Here is a 19,820-nt window from a genome sequence, read left to right on the forward strand (position 1 = left end):
ATTCTGGATCCTTTGGATGGACCTAATTTTCTTCTCAGAAATTTTTAAGATGTTGTCTTCAGGACTCTGAATTTTTGTAGAAACTTGCCTTTCAGAAAATTACTTTAAAACTTTCTGGGATAATTTTTGACCCTACTTTCCCCCTCATCTCTATTCTGGAACCTACTAGCTAAGTATTGTATTCCCCAAAATAATATGCTAATTTTCTTATTTCTCTCATTTTTTACTCTTTTTTTTCTAGTACTTGTAAAATGTCCTTATCTTCCAAACATTCTATTTAAAGTTTTATTTATTCTATACTTTCTGTTTTAAATAACTCTCTTGTCTTCTATGGAATTGTTGCATAGATAAAATCCTACGCTTATTTCCTATGTATAATCAATATCTTCTCTGAGACATTACTCTCTTTTACCTATACAGTCATAAATCTTGTGATAAAATGTGCTTTTGGGAAAGATTTTTGTTTTTAAAATATATTGTTTATATATTTTCTGTTTAATTACCAAAAAAAATATGTCCCGTTTAGTTTTGATACTATTAATTAAACTTTGAAGTGATTTCTTCAGAACTTGTCATGTATCATAAAATGGTGGCCAAAAAAAGTAGCGTATCAGTATTTGTGGCCATGCTACAAATACAGCTAAGTTGTAAATAGCTGTGAAATAAAAAGATATGGTGATAATCTCGGCAATCAGACTTGGCCAAAGCACAGGACTCTTTGGCAATGGCCTGGAATGTGGAATGCATTGTCCACTGAATCAAAGTCCAGATTCCTATGATTTCTTTTTTCCACTTTTAGTTCACCAGAGTGGGGTGACTTTTTCTTAATATAAAATCATCAGGCCCCTGAAATTGAAATCAATCTGTGGGAAATAATTCTATGCCAAAACACACCATGTATGTGCAATTTATTTAAGTAAGCAACATGAGTGGTCATATATCAGCAATCTCTTATTGCAAAGGATAATAGCACTTTCTATCAGTTGATTAGTTTACAAAGTGCTTTGATATTTGGCCTCTCACTATAAAAACCTTGCATGTTTTAATCCCCATATCACAAAGTTTGAAAGTTTAGAAAAGCAAAGACAATAAGAGTTCAATGCTTAAGAGCCTCATTGTTCTTAACTGAAAAAATAGGATTATACCTATCTCTTGGGGTTTGTGTGTGTTGTATTACTTTTTATATGTAGTATCTAATACATAGAAAGAACTCAAAATTGGCTGCCATTGTAATGCTACAATCTGTCTTCCTTATAAATTCCAGGTGTGTTGTAATGCAGTATGTCAGTATTAAAAAATCTGACTCCTTGACCCCCAGAAAGGTCTCCATTATTGCTTACTTGGTATCCTCCATATTAAATTGAGGGCTGTCATCCTGTTTTTCACTTTTTTATAAAACATTTTATGTGCGTTCTATATTTTTATTCAACTACAAACTTCCCCAAAAGGGGAATTATCTCCCAAAAGTATTTTATAATTTTGAGACTCACAGTTCTATCAGCTGACTTAAGCTGGTTTTACATTCAAAATTACTTTCCCAGTAAGGGTGCTACTGAACGGAAATCTTAGTTTTAGGCAAACAGGAAATAGCTTTACTGTTTGAATTTAAAAGAATTTGCTCTGCTTGAATATTCTATGGGTGAAACTTGTCAAATACTGCATAGCAATTTAGTGCACAACTCTTAAGGATAGAATCAAATATAACTACAAGGGATACGGTTATTTTGTGTTTTTTGTTTTTTGGGTTTTTTTTAATGTAAAGGATTAAGGGCCCCGCCCATATGAATCCAGTTTATAGAGGGAGAGAAGTGACTTTGTGCCCATGCTCTTCATGAGGTTATACTACCACGCCCCTACTCGTGTGGCTTCCCATAATCCACAGAAGACCTGAATTCCAGAAGATATAACCAGCAACTCCTGCAACAAAATAGTTTCATGGCTAAGTCTAGTAGTTCTCAAATGTCAGTGGGCGCAGGATTCACCTCAGGAACTTATTATAAAAATACCTACCTGGAAACCCTCAAATATGAATTCATTAACTAGAATGAAGCTAGAAATCTGCATTTTAAACAAACTTACCCCACTGCATCACTGTCATGTGATTCTGACAGATAGTTCAAACCCCACAATGAGGAACATTGCCTGCATCTGAGGCTAGACCCAGGATTGGGATAATAAAGAATAAAAAGGAATTTTTGCAATTCTTTGCTACTAGGAAATAGCTGAAACTTTCAAAGGTAATTTAGGTTCCTGGTTACTGGAATTAGAATGGGTCCTCCACATACCTCTTTCCTGTATGTGCATTACCAATCTGCCCAGTTACTTCTATTAATTTGGAGTTTTTTTGGGATTTTTTATATTCTTTTTTTAATATTCTTTTCTATATGGTTTATCATAGACTATTGAATATAGTTCCCTGTGCTATCCAGTGAGATCTTGTCATTTATCCATTCTACATATAATAGCTTACATCTCCTAAACCCAATCTCACACTCCATCCCTCCCTCAACTCCCTCCCCCTTGGCGACCGCAAGTCTATTCTCTACGTCTGTGAGTCTCTTTCTGTTTCAAAGTTTACTTGTATCATATTTTGCATTCCACATATAAGTGATATCATACAGGATCTTTCTCTTGCTGATTTGGTATGATAATCCCAGTTCCATCCATGTTGCTACGGATGGCATTATTTTGTTCTTTTTTTATGGCTAAGCAGTATTCCTTTCCATATATGTACCACATCTTCTTTATCCAGTCATCTGTCAATGGACATTTTAGGTTGGTTCCATGTCTTTGCTGTTGTGAATAGTGTTGCTATGAACATAGGGGCATGTGTATCTTTTTTGAATTCTAGTTTGTCTGGATATATGTCCAGGAGTGGGAATGCTGGATCTCATGGTAATTCCATTTCTAGTTTTCTGAAGAACTTCCATATTGTTTTCCATAGAGGCCGCACTAATTTACATTCCTACCAACAGTGTAGGATGGTTCCCTTTTCTCTACACCCTTCCTAGCATTTTTATTTGTAGACTTTTTAATGATGGCCATTCTGACTGGCACGAGATGGTACCTCGCTGTAGTTTTGATTTGTATTTCTCTAATAATTAGCAATGTTGAGCAACTTTTCATATGCCTATTGGTCATCTGTACCTCTTTGGCGAAATGTCTAATTAGGTCTAATGCCCATTTTCCAGTTGGGCTGTTTTTTTTTTATTGTTGTTGAGTTGTATGAATTATTTATTTTGGAAATTAAGCCTTTGTTGGTCACAACATTTGCAAATATTTTCTCCCATTCTCTGTTGTCTTTTCATTGTTTGTGGTTTCCTTTGCTGTGCAGAAGCTTGCAACTTTAATCAGGTCCTGTTTGTTTATTATTGTTTTTATTTCCATTACCTTGGGGGACTGACCTAAGAAAACATTGCTAAGATTTATGTCAAAGAATGTTTTGCCTATGAGCCCTCCTAAGAGTTTTATGGTATCATATCTTATATTTAAGTCTTTAATCCATTTTGAATTTGGTTTTCTGTATGGTATGAGGATGTGTTCTAATTTCATTGATTTACATGCAGCTAACTTTCCCAGCACCACTTACTAAAGTGACTATCTTTTCCCCATTATATATTCTTGCCTAGTCAAAGATTAACCACAGATGTGTGGGTTTATTTCTGGGCTTTGTTTTCTGTTCCATTGATCCATCTTGTGCCAGGACCATGCCATTTTATTTACTATAGCTTTGTACTATTGCCTGCTTTATTCTTTTTCTTTGGCAATTCTGGGTCTTTCACTGCTCCATATAAATTTTAAGATTATTTGTTCTACTTCTTTGAAAAATGTCATGGTTAATTTGATAGGGGTTGCATTGAATCTGTAGACTGCTTTGGGTAGGACAGCCTTTTTTTTTCAGTTTTTTTTGTTTTGTTTTTTTGGTTTTTGTTTTTTTTAGTATGGCCATTTTAATAACATTACTTTTTCCAAGCCAAGAGCATGGGATATCTTTCCATTTCTTTGAATCATCTTCAGTTTCCTTACTATTTTATATTCTCATCATATACATCTTTCACCTCCTTGGTCATGTTTATTCCTAAGTACTTTATTTTGGGGTTGTGGTTTTAAAAGTTTTTTTTCTCGCATTTCCTTTCTGGTATTTCATTGCTAGTGTAAAGAAACTTATTTCTGTATGTTAATCTTGTATCCTGCTACCTTGCTAAATTCATTTATCAGTTCTAATAGTTTCTATTTGGAGTCTTTAAGGTTTCCTATACATATTATCAAGTCATCTGCATATAATGATAATTTTTACCTCTCCCCTCCCAATTTGTATACCTTTTATTTCTTGTCTGATTGCTGTGGCTAGGACTTTCAATACTACATTGAATAGAAGAAATAAGAGTGGGCATCCTTGGGAGTTCCTGCTGTGGTGCAGTGGTTAACAAATCCAACTAGGAACCACGAGGCTGCAGGTTCGATCCCTGGCCTTGTTCGGTGAGTTAAGTATCCGGCATTGCCGTGAGCTGTGGTGTAGGTCGAAAATGCGGCTCAGATCCCGGGTTGCTATGGCTCTGGCGTAGGCCGGCAGCTACAGCTCCATTTAGACCCCTAGCCCGGGAATCTCCATATGCCGCAGGAGCAGCCCTAGAAAAGGCAAAAAGACAAAAAAAAAAAAGTGGGCATCCTTGTTCCAGATTTTAGTGGGGAATTCAGCTTTTCACTATTATGTATTATATTGGCTGTGGTTTTGTCATAAATAGCTTTTATTATGTTGAGATATGTTCTGTCTATACCCACTTTGGTAAGAGTTTTTATCATGAATGGATGTTGTATTTTGTCAAATGCTTTTTCTGCATCTACTGAGGTGATCATGTGGTTTTTGTCTTTTATTTAGTTAATGTGGTTATGATATCAATTGATTTGCCAATGCTGAACCATCTTTTTGAACTTGGGGTAAATACCACTTGGTCACAGTGTATGATCTGTTTTATGTATTGTTGGATTTGGTTGGCTAATAACTTGTTGAGAATGTTTGCATCTATATTCATCAAAGATATTGGCTTGTAACTTTCTTTTTTGGTGGTCTTTGTCTGGTTTTGGTATTAGGGTGATTGTAGCTTCATAGACTGTCTTAGGAGTGTTTCCTCCTCCTCAATCTTTTGGAAGAATTTAAGGATCATTCTAAGTTTTTTGTATGTTTGGTAAAATCCACCTAGGAAGCCATCTGGTCCTGGACTTTTGAGTTTTTAAATTAGATTCTACTTTACTTCTAATGATTTGGTCAGTTGTTCTTCAGTTGATAGGCTGTTATGTTTCTAGAAACCTGACGATTTTTTCTAGGTTGTCAGATTTGTTGGCATATTAATTGTCATAGTATCCCTTTATGGATTTTTTCTATTTCTGCAGTATCAGTTGTTAATCTCCTTTCTCATTTATTGTATAAATTCTCACTTTTCTTCTTGATGAGCCTGGCCAGAAATTTGTCAATTTTATCTTTCAAAGAACCAGCTCTTAGTTTTATTGGCTTTTTCCTATTCTTTTCTATTTTATTTCCTTTCTGATATTTATTGTATTTCCCTCCTTTTGCTGACCTTAGGTTTTGTTTGTTTTCTAGTTCTCTTCAGTGGCGGGTCAGGCTGTTTGAGATTTTTCTTGTTGAGGAAGGCTTATGTCACTATGAACTTCCCCCTAAGAACTGCTTTTGTATGGTTGTGTTGTGTCATTTACGTCAAGGTATTTAATTTCCTCTTGTGATTTCATCACTGATCCACTGGTTTTTCAGTAGCATACTGTTGAGTCTCTATGTAATTGTTTTACTCTCTTTTTCTGTGACTGATTTCCAGTTTCACACCATTGTGGTCAGAAAAGATGCTTGAGATAATTTCTATACTCAGGTTTGTTGAGGCCGGTTTTGTTCCCTAGTGTGTGGTCAACCTGGGGAAATATTCATGTGCAATTAAAAACAATGTGTGTGTTGGGGGGGCCATGTTTACATGTAATGTTCTGAAACTATCAAGTCCAAGTGTTCCATTTTATCATTTAGCGTATCTGCTACCTTTTAAATTTTCTATCTGGAAGATTTGTCCATTTATGTCAGTGGGGTGTTAAAGTCTATTGTACTCCTGTCAACTTCTCTCTTTATATCTGTTAGTATTTGTGTCTTTGAGTACTGACAAGTATAAATTCCTCTTGTATTGTTTTTATCATTATATAATGCCCTTCATCTTTGTGACTTTTGTTTTAAAATTTATTTCATCTGATGAGTACTGCAACTCCCACTTTCTTGTCTTTTCCTTTTGCATGAAATTTTTTCCCATCCCCTCAGTTTCAATCTATTTTCTTTGCCCTAAATTAGGGGGTATCTTACAGGAAGTATATTGTAGGCTTTTTTTTTTTTTTCTTAACCCAATCTGCCACTCTGTCTTTCGATTGAAGCATTAGGTTCACTGACATTTATGGTAATTATTGATACGTATTTATTACCATTTTAGATGTTAGGAGTTTTTAAAAGACGACTGTCTTTTAAAAAATTAACTTAATCCTTTTCTTCTAGAAAACAATTAGATAAGCAGTTTGGAAAGTAAAATTAAAGACTTTTTTCTTTCTTGAAGCTGCTTCTAGAATACATGTCCATTCACCATTAAGATGATTTCAAAACAATCAGAAGGAACATCAGTATGACAAGAAAATGTTTCCTACCCCTGAATAATACATTTGGTTTTTTTCTCCTACACAGCTATGAATTCCAGGTGAAACCCAAAAACCCACTTGGTGAAGGCCCAGCCAGCAACACAGTGGCCTTCAGTACTGAATCAGGTAACCGTATCAACAGTGATTATATCTTAGCAAGGATATAAAGCACCAAAAGGCTTCACACAGCTTGTTAGGAACCCAGCTAAACACTGGGTAAAGCATTTCTTGAATTTCAAAAAAAAAAAAAAAATCATTTGAAAAAGCAAACTAACAAAGGTACCTTTAAGGAAACACCACTTAGGTTCTTCCTCATTTATCTTCATGTCAGAAAAAAAGGCAGGAGTTCCCATCGTGGCGCAGTGGTTAACGAAGCCGACTAGGAACCATGAGGTTGCAGGTTCGGTCCCTGCCCTTGCTCAGTGGGTTAACGATCTGGCGTTGCCGTGAGCTGTGGTGTAGGTTGCAGACGCGGCTCGGATCCCGCGTTGCTGTGGCTCTGGCGTAGGCCGGTGGCTACAGCTCTGATTCGACCCCTAGCCTGGGAACCTCCATATGCCGCGGGAGTGGCCCAAAGAAATAGCAAAAAGACAAAAAAAAAAAAGGCATATCAGTTTAAAAGAAAAAAGCACATAGTCAATCTCTCAAAAATAGTGAATGAATGCTCCTCCCTGCCTAGAATATCAGACATACTGTGCCGCAATATCCAGAAAGGGAATTCATTTAATATTTTTTATGATAAACAGCTGTGAAATTTTCTAATTTGGCCTAAGCTCCAATTCCTTAATGAGATACATCTGTACTTACAGCATTAGTGTGTAATTTTTACACTAACTGCAGTTCATGGGATCTTGGTGATTTTACCATTAACAGTTCTTTAGGAAACTAAAAGATGGAAGATTTTCAAATGAAAGTAAAGTCTAGAACAGCAATAGACTACTCAAGTCACATATAGAAGATACAGCTAAGTACGAGACACAGGAGATTCTCCAATGGAGAACAATTCCCAAAACAAAATACACAAGTTTCAAATTTGAACTTTAACAAGAGTGCACTGTTTTTCAGGATACTTAACAAGTATAAGCACCCATCTTCTTTATTGTACCGTAGAACACTGGGCCTTACCTAATAACTTCTGACTCTTGTGTTTGCTATTTCTTCTCAGCTGACCCAAGAGTGAGTGAGCCAGTTTCTGGTAAGTACCTATCTTAACAAGAACACAACTATATCCTTCTTCTTGCAAGGATTCAACTAACCAGGTATGGTAGAATTTCAGTCATGATTTCACTTTAGTCCATTTAGCCTTCTTAGAATATCAATCTGGTGTGAATGCTTACCTAAAACATTCAACATTGAGAGCCCATGATGTTCCAGGAACAAGGTTAACATTTTGGAATCTGCTTTCATTCATGTAACAGATCAGCTCTAATTTTGTTTAATAATGAAGTCAAGGAGTTCCCGTCGTGGCGCAGTGGTTAGCGAAGCCGACTAGAAACCATGAGGTTGCGGGTTCGGTCCCTGCCCTTGCTCAGTGGGTTAACAATCCGGCGTTGCCATGAGCTGTGGTGTAGGTCGCAGACGCGGCTCGGATCCCGCGTTGCTGTGGCTCTGGTGTAGGCTGGCGGCTACAGCTCCAATTCAACCCCTAGCCTGGGAACCTCCATACGCCGTGGGAGCGGCCCAAAGAAATAGCAAAAAGACAAAAAAAAAAAAATGAAGTCAAGATACAGCACCCTCATTTCCACTTTTAATAACAAGTCACATTAAAGCAACTGTTTAAATTGTATAATATGCTGAAAAAAAAATCTAAATTTGTTCCTAAAAGGATGCTCTCTACATGTAGCACTGCAAAGTCTATTCAATACTGACACATACTGCTCCAAGATTTACCTCAGTATTGACAAGTTTAATTAGTCATTTATGTGTTTAAACTCCTATATTTGGGGCTCTAATACTTAGCACTGGAGGAAACCAGGTATCAGCAATTTGACAATGAACTCTTCAAACTACTTACTAAAAAGTTTTCAAGACACTTCATTACGCAAAGTCAGATACTAAACTCAAACCATGTGCTTTCTTTATGCAGCGGGAAGAGATGCCATCTGGACTGAGAGACCCTTTAATTCAGACTCTTACTCAGAATGTAAGGGCAAACAGTATGTCAAAAGGACCTGGTATAAAAAGTTTGTAGGGGTGCAGCTGTGCAACTCTCTCAGATACAAGATTTATCTGAGTGATTCCCTCACAGGTAAGCTGGGCCACAGTTGTTTTGAGCCTTGTCCTTCAGGGAACACTTTGCACACTTCTGTAAATTGGCCTTTCCTATGGACACCTGTAAATAATGTGTGACATAAATACAAGTTTTGGCATTTTTTTGAGAAAGGTGTTACTGGAATCCACAATTTGAAATATGCTGTTAGAAAGTAAATAATGAAAATGCAATTTGAAACAATGCCATCATGGCAAACTTGAATGCAGAAAAACAAGCCACATCCAAGGTAAATTTTGTCATAGCCAACCAAGGATAAAAAACCTCCTGGTAATAAAAATCAGTCATGGTTATTATAAAATCACATATTTAAGATTTTAAGTTTGTCAGAGACAAGAGCAAGATTAAAACATCGAGTCAGGGCTCTTGTGGTCAGTAGGTTAAGGATCCAGTGTTGTCACTGCTGTGGCTCTAGTAACAGCTGTGGTGTGGGTTTGATCCCTGGCCTGGGAACTTCTACATGCCATGGGTATGGCCAAAAAATTTAAAAACAAAAATAAAAACACTGAGTCAGAAGGGCTATAACCCCTTACCCCAGACTCGGTGGGTTATCATTTTCTCTTCCATATTCATACAGTAAAAATTTTAAATAAGTAAGACTTACCCCAGCATAGAAAGGCAGGCATTTGTTCAATCATTCAACAACTATTGCCTGCTTTGTTGGGAAACTGTTCTAGGTATTGGGGGCAAGACAGGAAGTAAGACATTCCTGCTCTTTGTAGCTTACAATCTAATAGGGAGAGACAGAAAACAAACATGTAAATAAGAATTTCATATAGTGCTCTGAAGGAAAAAAAAGGATGAGAGGAAATGACTGAATGCAGTGAAAATCGACAGAAAATGGCTAAATGAAAATGCCTTTAGTTAGAATGGTTAGGAAAGGCCTCCTTTGAAAGGTACCACTTGTGCTGAGAAGAAAATCATGAGAAGGAACCAAGGAAGCAAAAATGGAAGGAGAAACCACCAGAGGTAAAAGGAAAGAAACACAAAGGCCTGCGGCAGAAAATGCCTTGCTTGTTCCACTAACATGGCTGAGGTTGAGTAAGGGGGAGATCAGGCAGGTGAAGCTTGAAAACCAGGTAAGGAATCCAGGTTTTATTCTGAGTATAACTTAAGACTGCTGGAGAGATTTGGGGAAGGGAGGAAGAACAGGGAAATACAAGGTGAAAGCAGAAGTGCCAGCTGGGTGTCCATTCCATAGTTCAGTCAAGGAACACTGACTGAAGCGATAGCTTGAACCAGAGTGAAAGGAGGCGGGTGGGCAGGGGGTGGGGGTACAAGAACAGTGAAGACAGATTATTTCAAACAACTTCATTATTTCACGGCCACATGTAAAAGAATGAAATTATTACACTCCTTAACACCATACACAAAAATAAACCCCAAATGGATTAAAGACCTAGATATCAGACCAGACACTATAAAACTTTTAGAGGAAAACGTAGGCCAAACACTCTCTGACCTAAACCACAGCAACATATTCTCAGATCCACCTCTTAGAGTAATGACAGTAAAAACAAAAATAAACAAATGGGACCTAATCAAACTTAAGTTTCTGCACAGCAAAGGAAACCCTAAACAAAATGAAAAGATAACCCACAGAATGGGAGAAAATCTTTGCAAATGAATCAACTGACAAGGGATTCATCTCCAAAATTTATAAACACCTCCTACAGATCAATACCAAAAAAACAAACAACCCCATCAAAAAATGGGCAGATCTAAACAGACAGTTCTCCAAAGAAGACATACAGATGGCAAAAAAAACACATGAAAAGATGTTCAACATCACTCATTATTAGAGAAATGCAAAATGAAAACCAATATGAGGCACCACCTTACACCAGCCAGAATGGCCAGCATCAAAAAGTCTACAAACAATAAGTGCTGGAGAGGGTGTGGAGAAAAAGGAACCCTAGTACACTGTTGGTGGGAATGTAAATTGGTGCAACCACTGTGGAAAGCAGTATGGAGATGCATCAGTAAACTAAACATAGAACTACCATTTGATCCAGCAATCCCACTCCTGGCCATCTACCCAGAGAAAACCACAACTTGCAAAGACACATGTACTCCAATGTTCAGTGCAGCACTATTTGCAATAGCTAAGACATGGAAACAACCTCAACGTCCATTGACAGAGGAGTGGATCAAGAAGAGGTGGTACATATACACAATGGAATATTACTCAGCCATCAAAAGGAACGAAATACCAGCATTTGTAGCAACATGGATGGACCTAGAGATTATCATGCTAAGTGAAGTCAGCCATAAAATGAGACACCAACATCAAATGCTTTCACTGACATGTGGCATCTGAAAAAAGGACAGACTGAACTTCTTTGCAGAACAGATACTGACTCACAGACTTTGAAAAACTTATGGTCTCCAGAGGAGACAGTTTGGGGGGTGGGAGGATGTGCTTGGGTTGTGGGATGGAAATCGTATGAAATTGGACTGTGATGATCATTGTACAACTACAAATGTAATAAATTCATTGAGTAATAAAAATCTGAAAAAAATTTATTTCAGAGTTGTCCTCTATCAAAGAAAGTAACACTTCATGGACCTTTTAATTTCTTTTTTTTTCAGGAAAATTTTATAACATAGGAGATCAGAGAGGCCATGGAGAAGATCACTGCCAGTTTGTGGACTCATTTTTAGATGGACGCACAGGACAGCAACTCTCTTCTGACCAGTTACCCACCAAAGAAGGTATGTTTTCTGAGCCTCATAACCAGGAGGCTCTCATAAATTAACCCAAAAAGCATTCAAGCTGAGGAAGTAATCACTTTAAAATAATTCTGTAGTACACAACTTTATCTGCCTAGAAAGACTTCACAAAAGACCTTAATATAAAGACTTTAATAGAAGTTTCTCAAGTTTCCTCCCATTCCTTAAGCTGCTGTTCCTTAGAGCCAATGGAAATTAAACAGATTTACATAAATGCATTCTACTTCAGGAAAACCTAAATTTGCAATGTCAGCTATAAAAGTGCAGCATTTCCCAAACTTAAATCATTCATGTATTACCTTTATAGTTTTTGTCACACTGAGCACACAGTGTGACAGTTTTCTTTATTCCTTTAAAAAAGTTTTTTAAAGACAGCTTTACTACTTTGATAGAAGGAAAAAAAGAATATTATTTGCCTTATAAACAAACACAATTAAAACAGTTCTGCTGAGAAATGACTAACCACTGCAACTCGCTAAAGGCACATTAGCACCAAGCTGCTTAATGAGGATTGAAAAGACTGAAAACTGACTTAACCACCCTGCCCAGGCAGGGTAGGAGAGGATAAGTTAAATATCCATATTACTCAGGAATTACCAAGAGAGTTTATTTAAATACTTAAAATTATTTGATTAGTCTTTTGAGCAACACATTTTGTTCCCTAGTATTAAAAATACCAGGCATAGTAAAAGATGACTCAGTGAGATCTGTGTACTCACTAACAGGAAGTAGAAACTGTTGCCTCAGAGGAAATGGATATAAAATATACTGTAAATTACACCTATTTCCATTTTACAGTCACAGCAAAGCTTTTAATCATTTAGTGTAGGAAGAAAGATTTCACCAAAGTTTAATTCTTAGAAATTTAACAGTCTTAGAACTACCTTTCTTTTGTTTCCTAACACGTTAGTATAACTCATCTTTACCAGGTCACTTCTTCAGAGCCCGCCACTAGTCTGTGTACACAAAGTATACTTTCACGTACTGTGTGTACTGAACTTAGTCAATGACAAAACAAAAACTCTCCCAAGTCCTGCCCCTTGTCAGCTTTATCTCTCAAACACTGCCCAGCATCCTATCCTGATATATTGCCAGCCCTTACTACTTCAGCAAAGACAGCAGTGCCTCTGTTGCTATTCATTTTCTAAAATACTCTGTTCTACCTAGCATAAACTTTAGGCATTCGGTGACACCCTTCAATCTATGAGCAGTGAGGACAAAAATAAAACATAGCAGCTATTAAAATTAATTATTTTCCCCCTTAGGCTATTTCAGAGCAGTTCGCCAGGAACCTGTCCAATTCGGAGAAATTGGCGGTCACACCCAAATTAATTACGTCCAGTGGTATGAATGTGGGACCACAATTCCTGGAAAATGGTAGATGCTACAATCATGTTCAAAAGTGCCTTCTGTTTCAACATGGCAAAAAATAATTGGAAACAGTATGATATTTGTCATATGCATTTAAAGCTCTTATGTTTACTATGTATAAAAGTTTAAAATCTAATTAATAGCAGTATTAGATGTTTATTAGAAAGATTGCTAAGAATATTTATCAGGTTTTACAAAGTCATTTTAAAAAAGCAAGATATTGACATTAACAGAATAACATTTTTTTGGGGAAGCTGGCTCCCTTTTCATGGTATTTTAAGAGATCATTGTATATTATTTATCACATTGTTGTAATGTTTTGAGATACTTTTATAACAAAATTAACATCAAAAAACTAATATACTTGTTAAAATATTTACTTTTATTGTGTATTCTTCCTACTGGTGAGTTAATTCCATAAATCTCTACTTAGTTTAACTTATTAGGTCAAATTATCTTCAGCATATAAATCTGGGAGGAAAAAAGTCCTAATATTTACTTGTTTATTTAAACTTCAACTTTTTAGCAACAGCTGAGTATCTCTTCTGAAGCGTTTAAATATAGCCACTCATGCTAATATTTCCTTAAATATCTGCAAGTTATGTGATTAAAATTTTGTTTAAATCAGTAAATTCATATTAGCTAAAAATGGAATTGAGAATTTGATATAGCATTTCAAGACACCTATTTTGTTCTTTCTCTACCCCGAAATATGTTAGTCTGAATTTTCTTTGTAAAACTATCCCTTTAAGCAGCTGTGTTCATGCTGTTTTTAATTCAAATCAAGCTTTATGCAGAAACTGATTGTAAAGTCTAAAGCACAAAAGGATAATGCATGATGAAATCCCTATTATTTTATAGGGTATTTACTATATTTTTAACACAGAAAATCTCTAGGAATGAATGTTACCAGAGGCTGTTTTCATAATTCTATCTAACTCAACTTGTAATGAAAATCTGACTCATTTTAATTTACAAAAGTGTTGTTCCACTTCATTTGGGGAGAGAGATGGGAATGTTGCATTGTTGCCCTCATTCTTAAAGGACCTTTCTTTGCATCCTTTCAACATGCTTCAATTTTATACTACGTTTATGTTTTTCAAACAAGTATTAACTCTGCAATAAAGAGATGTAGTTTTTTTTAAGACTGAGTTATCGCTAAATAGTTCACCTCTGTAAGGAAAATTCTAAGTTAGGATCCTCTCTTTGTATTTTTTAATACAGTATCTATTGTGTTTATGTATAATGCTGATCTATCTTTCCGTGAAATCCACTTTCAAGTTTCATTGTTTTAAGCCAAAGGACAAAATTCAACAGGACTGTGCATTTCTGAATAGAAAGGCATAAGATAAAATGTCTACATTTCAAGACCAAAATATCAATTTCTATTGCTTTTTTTCTCATGTCTATATAGTGTCAATGACTAAATTAAATTACAAGACCATTAATGGATTCAATCATCTTTATTAACCTATCAGTGTTACATTTTATACATAATATCTAGTTGTCTTTTCAAAGGAATCTACTTTAGTACATCATGTTAATAGTAAAAAGCCAAGTAAGATGACTGAACTTCAACCTAGCATTTTAATATCCTCTGGACAAGGCAAGCTAGAAAGTCAATCACTTTGCACACATTTAAGAGTAGTGTTCCAAAGTAACTAGGAAGCTGCTACACTTATTTTAAGCAAGGGAGGAAAAGAACTTTCATTTTGGTCTTTTTTTTTTCCCAGCAAATTATACTCTCAATTAACAGCAACAATAAAAAATGCTCTGCTTTTTAAATTTCTGAACTTCAATACAAATTAAAATAGTAGTATTGGAGTCTTTTGGGAGGCAAAGAGCTAGCAGCTACAATCATCAGTGTAACTGAGCCTCTTTATCGGTAACCTGGTCCAGGTTGGGTATAGCCCTGACCAAAGGGAGGACGGCTACGTGCATAAGGGTTAGACCCACTTGGAAGAGGGGTCATGGTACTTCCAGGAGGTGGAGTAAAACCTGGTCTGGGCTGATAGGCCCCGGGTTGGCTTGGAGCCATTCCAGGTTGTGAGGCAGGGGCCACAGTGTAATTAGTAGGCTGGGAAGTCTGGGTAGTGTAAGTCTGTGGAGGGTAACTGCTCGCCTGGTACTGCTGTGGTGGTTGAGCAGGCATCTGCTGAGGCTGGCCAGAAAAGGCAGGAGCCGGTGCCTGGGAAGTTGGTTGCTGGCCATATCCCTGGAACTGCTGAGGTTGTTGGGGTCCGGTCTGCTGACTATAGCCTGCTGAAAAGGCAAAACATGCAGATCTTATTTTTTCTCTTGGTAAACATTTTTCAGAGAATTAGTCTTACGGTTATGAACCAAAAATGATGAGAAATTTAACAAACTTAATCCTGAGTACTTATGTAACAAGTAGAGTAGTAGATTCCATATTTCAAGACCACATAGTATCAAAGAAGTGTTTTCCAGATAATTTCTTAAATCCTCTAAAATTAAAACTACTACATATATTCTTCTACTGCAACTTCTTCTAAACTATATAATCCCTGAGAGCAAGTGCCTATTCTAGCATAACTCCCAGTATATACAGTAGATGCTCAAATGATAAGTGTAGAAATTAATTCAAAAGCTAGTTATTAACCTGGTTTTGAGGGGAAGCCTTAAAACAGTACCAAATAAAAAAAACATTGTAGAGAGTATTAAATGAAACAATAGTGCTACAAACATCTTACTGTGCTAATGAGATGCTTTAAGGTTTATTCACTCTATAAAAACTAAGCCATTTAAGAATAAACATTAAGTGCCCATTTTCACAATTCTTAAAATCTTTCTAGCCTTTATAATTCAAACTTCTGGCTTAGCAATAACAAGGTAACACATGAAAGCATATCATATTGCCCCACAAAAAGCAACATCTATATTCATTAGTTACTAGGATGTAAAATTTTTTAAAAGAAAAGGTCTGCTTCACTAAAAACTTTTATCTCTACCATGAAACACACCTGCAGCTACTTGCAATGAAACCTCTCCATTGACTGGAATCCTGTCAGCATTAAATACCAGATACATAAGAAAATTATTAAAATATGTACAACCCTGCATTAAAAAAATAAAAAGGATTGAATGAATTTGAGTATATTCTGAACTCACCTTGAACCTGGGTTCAAAATTTACTCATGAAAGAAAGCTTTTTGACATAGTCCATGAATAAAACTGGAAAAGGTCACAGAGGGAAACTGCCAAACCAGCAGAGTGTCAAAGATGGTCCAATGTTACCACCACCAAGCAGAGTATTTAGTTGACTAGTTCCATATCTCCCAAATTCAAGTTAAAAGGACTAGCAGGATCAGAAATACAAAGATAATAATTTGAAAAGAACTAAACTTTACTCAGTGAAGACCCTGACTAAAATCATTAAGAGCAAGCTTAAATTTTAACAAGTAAATTAAATATCTAATGCATTTTACTCACGGTAATGTCTAAATACTAAACCAAAACTTTGAATGTCATACAATTTCTTCTATCCTCTACATAAATGTAAAGTGTTTTACTGTCTAAATTTTTGGAGAAACAGAAGGACTCAGCTTTTATACTGAAAATGCCTATTCAACTTAAGATCGTAACTGAAATCTAAACCAGCTTTTTAATAGAATCTGGGGACAACAATATCCTTAATTATTTCTTAAGAGAAGGGATAAACTCTACGGGCATATGATGTTGTTTCATTAGCAACCTACTAGTGTTTGATCAAAACGTGGCAATACCTCTATTATGTATACACTCTCCCTCCCACTGCCATCCTCTCCTTTGAAAAACAAAATGAATCAGTAACTTTGGTAAAAATGACAAGAAATGGTAAGAAATGGAAATTCTGTGGTTTTTTAAATAAATGAGTATTACAGGACAAGGAACCATATGGTCCACAAAGCCTCAAGTACTTACTATATAGCTTTTTATGGCAGAAAAGTCTGTTAATCCCTGGTCAAGGGTGGAGAACGCAGAATGAGATAGCTAAGTAATCAACTGCAGAGTTGAGTGTACTGAATTCTGGTCTAGTTTCCCCAATGAATGGCATCAATACATCACAACTCTTTGAACCCTGGTTCCCAAATTCATAAAATGAGTGGATGGTCCAAGATCAGTGGCTCCCCAACCCTGGCTGCACTTTAGAATGACCTATAAAGTTTTTAAAGTATCAAAGCCCAAGTCCCACCCGTGACAAATGAAACAAGATCTCTGGGAGTAGAGCCCAGGCACCTATAACTTTTAAAACACACCTCTCCAGGTGATTCTAAAGCACAGCAAAGGTTGAAATTATCTGGATTAGATACCTAGCTCTTTTCCACTCAGATATCTATTATTTCTACAAATTGTGTAATTTGTAACACTGATTTTTCTTTAAAGGTCTATATCCTAAGCATAAACTCTCCCCAGTATTACAGTCCAAGTTAAAATTTCCACATAGTTTATATAATAAAAACTATTACCTACATGTTAAATCACTCTACAACAAATTAATCTGAATAAATTGCTGTTTGTATTAAAATATGTCCAACTCTGATGGTAGAACTTTATGATCTAGTTCAGAGGGTTGGCAAACATTTTTCTGTTAAAAGACTAGGTAGTAAATATTCTTGGGGGCTATGTGGTCTCTGAAACTTTTAACCCCAAAATTTATGCATTTTCATAATGGGTTTGGAAAAAAAAATAGAACACATGCTTGCTTTAATAGTTGTACCCTGTCATTTTTTATTGAGGAAAATAATCAGGCATTTTCAAGTCAGAGTTCCTTAGACTCACTGATGGCAGCTGTCTACTACATGGAGCTTTAATTTCAGATTTTTTGATGATACTTGAGTTGGTATTTATATTTAATGAGAATGTGTACAAACTCCTTTTAAACTAACACTCTAGATTTATACCTGGGCTCCAGTGGTTGTACTTACTAGTTATGATTACTGACCCCCATATAAGTTGCTTAATCTTTCCATACCTGAAATAGGGATTGCTCATTCTCCCATTATTTACTGCCTTTTCTTTGCTCATTTTTGTATTGCAGAGTTAATCTAATTTTTAAAATTACAGTTGAAATTTTGATACTTAAATCTTTGACTGTAAACTCAGAGTTAAACACAAATTCTCAGATTTAACAAATGTAAAAACTGCCTGAATCATAACCACAATGTTCAAAGCTATACCGAAGAGATCATTATGTTCTTAGTTGCCCGAATTATGTCTTACACATTTCTACTTTTATGGTCTGTTTCTGGTATTCCTACATACTTTGGGGGGATTTAAAAACCCATGTAGCTTAATTTGGTTCTTATTTAATAAGATCACCTCTTTCCATGTATGAGGGAACTGTGAATATTTTTTATAAGTATTAAGAGTACACTGGCATAATTAATGTATTACATAAAAGGGAGGAAAAATACTGCATTTTTACAGCTTTAAGTCACCTAGCAATAAGTTGATCAAATCAGTAGGAGCGAGCTATGTATTAAAAAAATTTTATACAAGTTATTAAAGAATCCTATGATTCTAAGTTTTACCTATCCACTGACAAACTGAAATGGTGACTTACAGTAAAATTTTTATGCAAAATATTTACAAATAAATAAAACAAATGTTATTTTCCCCAATAAATAAATACTTAATACCTACTATAACAGACAGGTCAAGGGATTAGGAGGAAAGAGTTAAAGTTTAATGAGTACAAAAACTGCTCCCTCCGGCTGCCCGCTCACCTGAATACTGAATACCGTACTGCTGTGGCGGCTGGGGCGGCGCCTGTGGCTGCTGAGTGCCATAGCCAGCCTGCTGCGGGTACTGCTGGTACATCTGACCTGAAACAGACAGGACGAGGAAAAGAGGCATGTTTAATTCAGCAGAAGAGAAATATTTTTAAGGCACATTTAATTCTCTCCCTATTCAAACACATGAACACACTGAGTACCAAGACACAACAACATGTCTGTTCCCCTTTCAATGTCTATGAAGAAGAGAAGAATGAACAATTTAGTAAGTGTGGCTACTCTGTTGTGGATTAACTGCAGAGAACTCTAATAAGGTAGCAAATAGCAGTAGCAATTACTTCAGAAATTCCAGAAAAACAAATGTTTTCAAACCCAACAGCCAATAGATATGTACTACTACTATTCAGTAAAGATCAAGTGAGTCAAAAATCAAAAAATAAAAATCTGAGAAAAGGGATAAAAACCACTAATAGCTCCTAATCTTTCCCAAAATACTATCTTTGTCATCTAAAGGTTTAAACTTTTGTTACCATATGAACGGACTCTGTGGTATAGCAAAGATGCGAATCTCTTGTACCAGAACTCAAAAATAGGTCTGGCATTTAAGAACAGTTTGTGTTTCCATCATATGAGTGTACTAGCCAATCATGTGGAACATGACAAAGTCTAAATGCACTTTTTAAAAACAGCAGATCTGTTTAACACTGGGGATGAGTTCTTGGAAATAGGAGTCCTATTTCAGGGTCACAGTTCCTATGCACACTTATTACCTGTGATTTCCAAACAAGTAAAGATATATTGGTTCATGTCCTTACCATCTCTATCACTTTATAGTTGTTCTAATGGTGGATTTAGCTAGATCTAATGGCTAGAGTAGCAATAAAACTTGAATTGTAATATTTAACTAGTATTTAAATTTTTTAAAAATCTAGCTAGTATTTAAATCTTTACAATATATGTTGCTGATTCTTCAAAAAAAAAAAAAGATGGCCAAACTACCTGCTACTAGTCAAAAATCTACAGGTAAATAGCATATT

The 19,820-nt window shown here is 35.9% G+C and overlaps 2 protein-coding genes across 29 annotated transcripts in view; one reads left to right on the forward strand and one right to left on the reverse strand.

Moving 5' to 3' along the window:
* The window catches only part of ABI3BP (ABI family member 3 binding protein), a 276,498-nt gene extending 262,305 nt beyond the window's left edge, over positions 1-14,193 (forward strand). For all 25 annotated transcript variants that reach the window (XM_047793435.1, XM_047793465.1, XM_047793526.1 and 22 more), the window contains 5 exons: positions 6,722-6,801; positions 7,841-7,870; positions 8,762-8,923; positions 11,537-11,659; positions 12,943-14,193. In XM_047793435.1, the coding sequence (XP_047649391.1) occupies positions 6,722-6,801; positions 7,841-7,870; positions 8,762-8,923; positions 11,537-11,659; positions 12,943-13,058 (511 nt within the window). In that variant the 3' untranslated portion in view covers positions 13,059-14,193. The remainder of the gene's footprint in view (positions 1-6,721; positions 6,802-7,840; positions 7,871-8,761; positions 8,924-11,536; positions 11,660-12,942) is intronic.
* A 299-nt stretch (positions 14,194-14,492) lies between these two features.
* Positions 14,493-19,820, reverse strand: part of TFG (trafficking from ER to golgi regulator) — a 35,498-nt gene continuing 30,170 nt past the window's right edge. For 2 of the 4 annotated variants that reach the window (XM_047793695.1, XM_047793678.1), the window contains exons 7-8: positions 18,775-18,873; positions 14,493-15,307 (exon numbers count right to left, since the gene is read on the reverse strand). In XM_047793695.1, the coding sequence (XP_047649651.1) occupies positions 14,928-15,307; positions 18,775-18,873 (479 nt within the window). In that variant the 3' untranslated portion in view covers positions 14,493-14,927. Of the gene's footprint in view, positions 15,311-18,774; positions 18,874-19,820 lie in introns of all 4 variants that reach the window. The other 2 variants (XM_047793686.1, XM_047793668.1) reach the window with 1 other exon arrangement.

The sequence above is a fragment of the Phacochoerus africanus genome, chromosome 1 (assembly GCF_016906955.1).
Source record: "Phacochoerus africanus isolate WHEZ1 chromosome 1, ROS_Pafr_v1, whole genome shotgun sequence".
Lineage (NCBI taxonomy): Eukaryota > Metazoa > Chordata > Mammalia > Artiodactyla > Suidae > Phacochoerus > Phacochoerus africanus.